This window comes from Epinephelus moara, chromosome 14, assembly GCF_006386435.1.
Source record: "Epinephelus moara isolate mb chromosome 14, YSFRI_EMoa_1.0, whole genome shotgun sequence".
NCBI classification, from domain to species: Eukaryota; Metazoa; Chordata; class Actinopteri; order Perciformes; family Serranidae; genus Epinephelus; species Epinephelus moara.
In genome coordinates this window covers 17017491-17024927 of record NC_065519.1, presented here as the reverse complement: position 1 = coordinate 17024927, position 7437 = coordinate 17017491, and the positions used below count along the sequence as shown (strand labels likewise).

At 45.5% G+C, this 7437-nt stretch overlaps 1 protein-coding gene across 1 annotated transcript in view; it reads left to right on the top strand.

The window, feature by feature from the left end:
• The window catches only part of vgll2b (vestigial-like family member 2b), a 7165-nt gene extending 904 nt beyond the window's left edge, over nt 1-6261 (top strand). Inside the window, exons 2-4 of the mRNA XM_050061223.1 lie at nt 32-377; nt 2210-2656; nt 5204-6261. Coding sequence (XP_049917180.1) covers nt 32-377; nt 2210-2656; nt 5204-5247 — 837 coding nt within the window. The 3' untranslated portion in view covers nt 5248-6261. The remainder of the gene's footprint in view (nt 1-31; nt 378-2209; nt 2657-5203) is intronic.
• The last annotated feature ends 1176 nt before the right edge of the window (nt 6262-7437 follow it).

Genomic DNA, 7437 nt, shown 5'->3' with positions numbered 1-7437 from the left:
CTGACACCCCCCCCCCCCTCCCCCCTGGCAGGCTCCCACAGGTTTGAGCAGCACTTCTCCTCTCTGCCGGGATTTTATGGACACTCCCAGGGGCCCCGAGGGGATGTCTGGGGGCCCAGGCACTGGAGGATCAACTTCCTCTTCATCTTCATCCAGCTCTTCCTCTTCCTCCTACACGCCAGCGGCTTTACGGCCAGAGGAGGGCCCCAAGGAGAAGCAGGAGGCCCCTGAGGCAGAGTACCTGACTTCTCGCTGTGTGCTCTTCACCTACTACCAGGGAGACATCAGCAGCGTGGTGGACGAGCACTTCTCCAGGGCACTGAGCTCCTACATGGATGGGGAAGGCAAACGGCGGGCGGCAGACCAACAGGGCACAGGTATACAACACTGTCCATACATAAAGACTATTTATACATGTATGTTGATCTTGGACATGTATTTAACTCATGTCCATAGTCATAGAAAAGTATCCGGTTTGTGAACATAAAGAAAACTTCAGAAGAGGGACCAAGTGTGCCAACATCCAGGCAAAATTTTGGCTTGAGGAAGATCTTGTCAACCAAAAATGTTGCCTTAAAAAGAGACAGAAAGATATAAACTTTCGGAGCCTACAGTGTGCAGACCTCCTTTGTGACCAAATACAAACAGGCACCCAATCTGAATGTTTTGGTGTCAGTTCACTTGAGTTAGTTCCAAGATTCACACCACTCTTAAAAAAAAAATAAAGCTGGGTAAGCTGAGTTTAGCTGCCCCCTGCTACATCCCTGCCGTTTCATGATTTCCATTTATCCACGCCACAGTTGTCTGTGCGGTGTCTTGCACACACTTTTGAGGCCACACAGGGTGAGTTGACAGTTGTGCAGAGCACAGCAGAGCGTCAGACAGGTGATGTGATCAGGTGACAGGGTTGAAAAGCTGCTTGTTGGGACTGTTGTCCCCGGGAGATCGGGGAGGAGGGTTCAGAGGTCATGAAGGTCAGGAGCTGTTGAGAGTCCAAATGGGACCTCTTTGACTTTGGATAAAGAGTTAAAGAAGAGCAAGAGACAGCATGCACATTGTGTGTTTGGTAAGATTTGTTAATTAGTACAAAGTATCAAATCATTTTAAAAATTGGATAGATTTGGATTGCACCAAAATGCAAAGTACAAAGTCATTTTCAAATCCTCAAGACACCTAAGTCCATTTCTACCAGCAGCCTGCAGATGTCCCCTGAATATCCATATAGGGCCTATAGCCTCTACTCTCTCCCTCTCTCTGCTATCGCTGTTAGTCTCTTTCCTAGTTCAGTCGGACGTCTTCATTTCGCCACTAACACACACTTCCTGCCTCACAACAGATGCTATGTTTATACATGGCCGTAAGCGCGCAGCCTCGCCGGCGTATCCCCTTCAAACGTCTCTGCGGCTGCCATTCTGACTATCGCTCCAGCTCTTGCCCCACAATGGTTGCTCAGTCAGTTGCCTGCCTGCTGGTCAGATTTATACACGCTGTGGTCTGTGTGATAGGGGCAGAGGGAAACACTACCTCTCAGGGTGCCGCACGGTGTCTTTTTTCAGAGGAATATCTATATATATAAGTATACTGCTAAAAACATATAATGGCTCGCTGACATTCTGTCAAGGGCGAGGAGGGGGGGAGGGCAGAGAAAACAACAGGTGGGGGTGCAGGAGACAGAGGAGAGGGACGGCGGGTGCAAGCACAGGGCCAGAGTTGCGTGTCTGAGTGTGTGTGTGTGCGCATGAGTGTGTTGTGAGACTTTCTGAAGTACTCGGCTGACATGAGAGTGAGAGATGTCACCACAGCAAGTGATTTAAGGCACTGTGGGCCTTGGGCTCCCTCCAGGTCAGAGAGTCTACCTTATATAGAATTCTAGGATATAGGGACGTCTCTCTTTCTACCTTTCTCTCTGTCACTCTCTGTCTCTCTCTCTGTCTGCGAGAACGTGGTTGTGTTTATTTCTGTGTCTTGTTGAGGCTAGGGCTGTGTGACAGTATGATCCAATGGGGAAGATATCTGGGCTAGAGGGTGTAGCAGTCATGTGAGTGACATCTACGTTTTAGCACGGGTTGCTCCCCATGCACAGCTCCAGCCTTTTCCATTTGTCTCTATAAATCAAGTGATTTACTGTCACTACACAGATGTGAAGCAGTTCGTGACTTGGCCTAAATTTGATTGTTGTTTATCCTCCTCTGCCTCCTTGTCCCGTTAGAAACCCCTTCACCTAGCAGTCGACGAAGCTTCCCCCCATCTTTCTGGGACAGTAACTACTCATCACCTCAGAGCCGCCCGCACTGTGAGACGGGTGCGCCTTCCTATTCCATGGACCCATACGCATCAGCGTTGCACCCAGGCCTGCCACATCCACACCCTCATCCTCACCCACACGCTCATCCTCACTCCCACCCTCACCCACCAGAGAGCTGGGGATATCCCCAGGCCCAAGCCTACGGCCACCCGCGGCCTCTCCACGAACTGTATTCACCGTCAGCTTTGGAGCCCCACTACGGGCCCCTGCTCATGCCCACGGTGAGGCCACCTCATCTCGCTACCTTGCCAAGCCACTATGAAGTGAGCAAGCTGGAGCCCACCGCGTCCTGGCCCGGCCTGCTTCCACCAGGAGACGTCAGCCAGACGCTGGCGCTTAACATGGATGCAGGTAACCACTCAACCACATCAGGCTTTACAAACACTGTCTGAACAAAGTGTCTAATCAGACCAGATGTGAAAATCAGCAGATGTAGAGAAATACACTTATGAAAATAGGAAGGTAAGATTATCTATGGCTACAAAAATAGGAGAGACAGGTTTTTTTTTGATGAGTTTTTTCTAGTTTAATATTTAACCTTTTTTAAAGTAGAGATTAAATGGCTGCAGACAATAAAACAAACATACAACAACTGACCCTTTGCTAAGCCCCGCCCCTTTGTGAAGGTCCGACAAGCTGTCACAGTAAGCATGGAGCCCACAATGTAACTAACTGCACTCCCTGAAGAAATACTCTCAAATTTTTGGAAAACTGAAAGAGTGATTCCAGAGAGAAGCAGACAGAGGGGTCTACAGTCTGTGTTTGAAGGATATATCCAGGATGTCAAACTGACTCAGCAGCAACAACAGGTTAAAAAGACAAAGATAGTTAGAAGCTAAAGCCGAACTATAGGCTACAGATCACAGTGTAAAAGTGAACCACCACATCACTGCTGATCGCCACACAAGACAATGAATATAAAGGGAAACTTTGCTGATATTGAACCAGCTGTGTGGCATCGCAGTGTGTGCAGATGAACGGTGTTTGGCTTCCCTCTGTGCCAGACCTCTGCTGGCAGATTGGTGAGGAGCTCCAGGGGAAGCTAAACAGTGTTCATGTGCACACACTGCGATGACACACAGCTGGTTCAATATCAGCAAAGTTTCCCTGCTTCCCTTCACTGGTTCCTGTACAGCAGGGTCGGTCTTTGTTTCACTTTATATAACCATTAAAAAGCAAAAGCAGCATGTGTATACATTCAGTAGGCTATATCTTCAGTAGCTAGCGTAGGCTATATCTTCAGTAGCTAGCTAGTTAACCCTACACTTTTCAAGGTTTGATTTTGGTTTTGGGAACAGGGAAGAAACGTATATCTTTTTCCAACCTCTCCAGGTAACGAGTATCATTAAAACCTTAAGCTCAAAATCCACAAAACTAGCTTGAAAAGGAAGAAAATCTGAAACGATTGGCCAGTCAGCATTTGAGGGGCAGAACTTAGCAAAGGGTCAATTAAAAATGAAAACAGTACAAGTACAACCTATAGAAGTGATAAGAAATTAAAAAACATTCTTCATCTACAGGCAGATGTGACAGCCTCCAAGCCACTTTGAATGTATCCAATGAGACCAGCTCCAGAAGATTTAAAGGTCCAGTGTGTAGGATTTAGGGGCATCTATCAGCAGAGATGGTATATAAAATTCATAACAATGTTTTCATTAGTTTATAATCACCGGAAACTAAGAATCGTTAGCATAGAATGAACCTTTTATATCTACATACGGAAAAGATCCTCTACCACTGAGTCCACCATGTTGTTTCAACCTGGTCTCACTCAATGTGCGTTAGTTATTGAAGGAAAAAAAACGTGAATTGGCAGTGTTGTACCAACATAGTGCTTTTATTTTGAAAGAGACTGTATGTAAACGGTAAAATTCCTGTAAAAACTGAAGTGTATTTTGAAAGAAGACAATGCATGTAACAGGCACAACTTAACACAGTGTCCCAGAATGTCAACAACCAATGCACCCAGGGTACCTTGCACTTCGTATGTGGACATGGAAAGTCCATGACCAAATTTTGACATGGGACGAGGTCGGAGTGAGAATGTGTTGATTGTTTCTACTGTAGATAGATAAGACTTCATTAATCCCACACCAGGGAAATGTACACATTACAGCAGCTCAGGAGTCACTAAACTAAAACTTATACACACTATGCACAGCTTTTACTCAAACAGATACTGTATGTTCATGATAGATGATAGGGCCGATTGCATTTTCGTGTCAGCCACTATAATTCTCCTACACGCATGGAACATGGGAGAAGTTCCAGTTGGTTGCAGCCTCACCTAGATGCCACTAAATCCTACACACTGGACCTTTAAATAAGTTTGCAACTGATTCAAAGCCGCGGGTGCAGCGTACCTAAGCGCCCATTGTCCCATTTCAGTACAGACTTTAGGAAAAGTTAGCAAAAATAAATCTTCCCATACTTTATTGGTAAGACATAGATCTGTAGGGTTGAACAAAATGAGAGTGCCTACTGTATCAATTTAGCTTTTGTGAGCCATTGATTGCTCAAAACATTTAACCTTGGGTATTGAGTATTGATTTCTTTAATCAAACACAGACACATGCTAACAGCCATTTACACAAACACACACACACATTCTCGCGCACATATCTGCATCAACATTCAACCCTCATGATACCCTCTGTAGGAAATGCATGCATGCACAAATGCATACATTTGTGGTGTTGAATACGTTTGGCCCTGCAATAGACACTCCTACGCGTTAACACACACACACATGCGCACACAAAATACATCATAATCATCACAGGGGCCCTCTTTTTCCACCTCTAAAACAGGATGTTTGGCAAAAGTAGGCTCCATGACAACCTGTGTTCTGTTGTTCGCTGTCGTCCTCCTCATTGTTCCCTTGTCCTTTCTTCTCAGGCCTCCAGCAGCACAAGAAAGGCAAGGAGCTGTACTGGTTCTAACGAGCCCTTCAGTCACATTGACCAGCCATTACCAGATCCAATTAGTCCCTGGACCTGCTCCGCTATTGAAGCAGCGTGTCCCTTTATCCCCCCCACACACACTCCATCCCCATCTATCCATCCCCTTCTCTCTGCTCCCGGCCTCCCCTGCCAGTATACAGCCTTGCTCCAGGTCGACGTGTGTGCACCATGGAGATAAAGCAGGGGAGAGAGGGAAAGAGGCAGAGAGGGAGAGAGTGTCGCTGTCTATAATCTGTGCTGCTGCTCTGTCCTTTCGCATCTCTCTTCCACTCTCTCTCCTGACGCTGCCGGTGCAGCACAGACCTTGGCAAGGTGTGAGCCACAGTGACCTGCTTGGACTGAGAAAGACAGGATCACAACAGACTGTTGCAGAGGACAGAGAGATAGAGGGATGAATGGGGGGACAGGGCGATGAATAGCGGCAAGCAGGGATTCCCTCCAACGTCCCTGGTTATCTCTGTCTCATGCTCTTTGTTGGTACAGTGGTTGTCATCATCCACTTATCTACATTTCACAAATGCAACATGCAGCGATAAACAGGAGCAGCAATTATGGCGGTTTATGCTTTGTGACTGTCATCATGACGCCTTTTTTTTGGGGTTGTTATTATATGATTTCGCTCTCTGAAATAAAGTGTATCTATTTATTGGTGTTTGTTTAGGCCAGTGTTCTGAAATGATTGTGATTCAGTTTATTGAGTTTTCTAAAGGGAGAAGCAGAGGAGATGACCACACCATGTGACTGTCTCATCTATCCACGCCCATGTGGTCATCTCTCAAAAACATATCAAAAATGTGTTCAGTTCAACACGTATTTGTTTTATTTGAACGCACTCACAGATTGTGTTCTTTCAATTTGACGACGATGATGTTCCATTTTAGGTCTCTGTGTCATTCATAGATGTTTTGAATTTGGTCGCTCTGAATATTTCTGGTATTTTTTTGTGTGTGTGTCATTTCTCATTTTTGTGTCAATAAATGTTTTTATGGTAAATTGCCACATCTGTTAAATGTTTACTTTGCATGACATTAGGAGTAATGGCATCTGAGCTACTAATTTAAAAGGACAGTTCATCCCAAAATCAAAAATACATATTTTTCCTCTTTGCTATAGTGCTGTTTATCAGTCTAGATTGTTTTGGCGTGAGTTGCTATGTGTTGGAGATATCTGCTGTAGAGATGTCTGCCTTCTCTTGAATATAATGAAACTAGATGGCACTTGGCTTGTGGTGCTCAAAGCGGCAAAAAAATGCATCTGAAAAAACTTAACAGCAATGTCTCTTTTGAGGCCAGTCTCACGCCGCAGTCATCAAAATCTGGTGCTTGGGCGGTGACTTTCGGTGTCAGAAACCACAGAAAAAAGCAACCTTAACATCAGCATGATATGTGGTTGGTTGCCCGGCGACGTCACACCGGACAAGGACGAAAGTTAAGGTGGCGAAAGTCCGGCTGGGGTGTACGGGACCAACAAACACCAACTTTTACCCGAGAGAGCAGTGTTCGCTTCCAGTAAGATTCTAAAGCCAAACTCTGTTCTTTTTTCCTAAATCCAACCACGTGTGTTTGTTGCTGAAGGAAAAAAACATCAATTCCTGGTGTTGTACCGACGTAGTGTTTTTATTTTGAAAGAGACTGTATGCTAACGTTAAATTTCCTGTGAAAATGGAAGTGTATTTTGAAAGAAGGCAATGCATGTAACAGGCAGAACTTGACATGGTGACCCAGAACATCAGCAACCAACACTCCCAGGGTACCTTGCACGTTGTATGTGGGCCCATGAGCAAACGTCAATATGTGCCAAGGTCAGAGTGAGAATGTGTTGTCTCTTTTTCAGAGATCATGAACTCAAGATTGAAAGATACTTTCTTTTTACCGAACTACACCTGCCAACCAAATCACTGCCCAGATGTAAGCATACATCTAGCTAAGCTGAGACGAACACCATTAGGCTGCGATCACACAGAAATGAGACGCCAAAGACGCGGACGCTTCAAAGACGATTGAAATGCTGGAAGCGCTTATTCAATGCGCGCTAGCTACTGGCGTCTGATGCTCAAAAAGTTGAAAATATTTGAACTTTTCAGCGTCTACACGCGTCTAAAAAGAAGCGTCTAAAAAGACGCTGGAAAAATGCCCGTCTAAAAAGACGCTTGAACGCCGGTCAGACGCG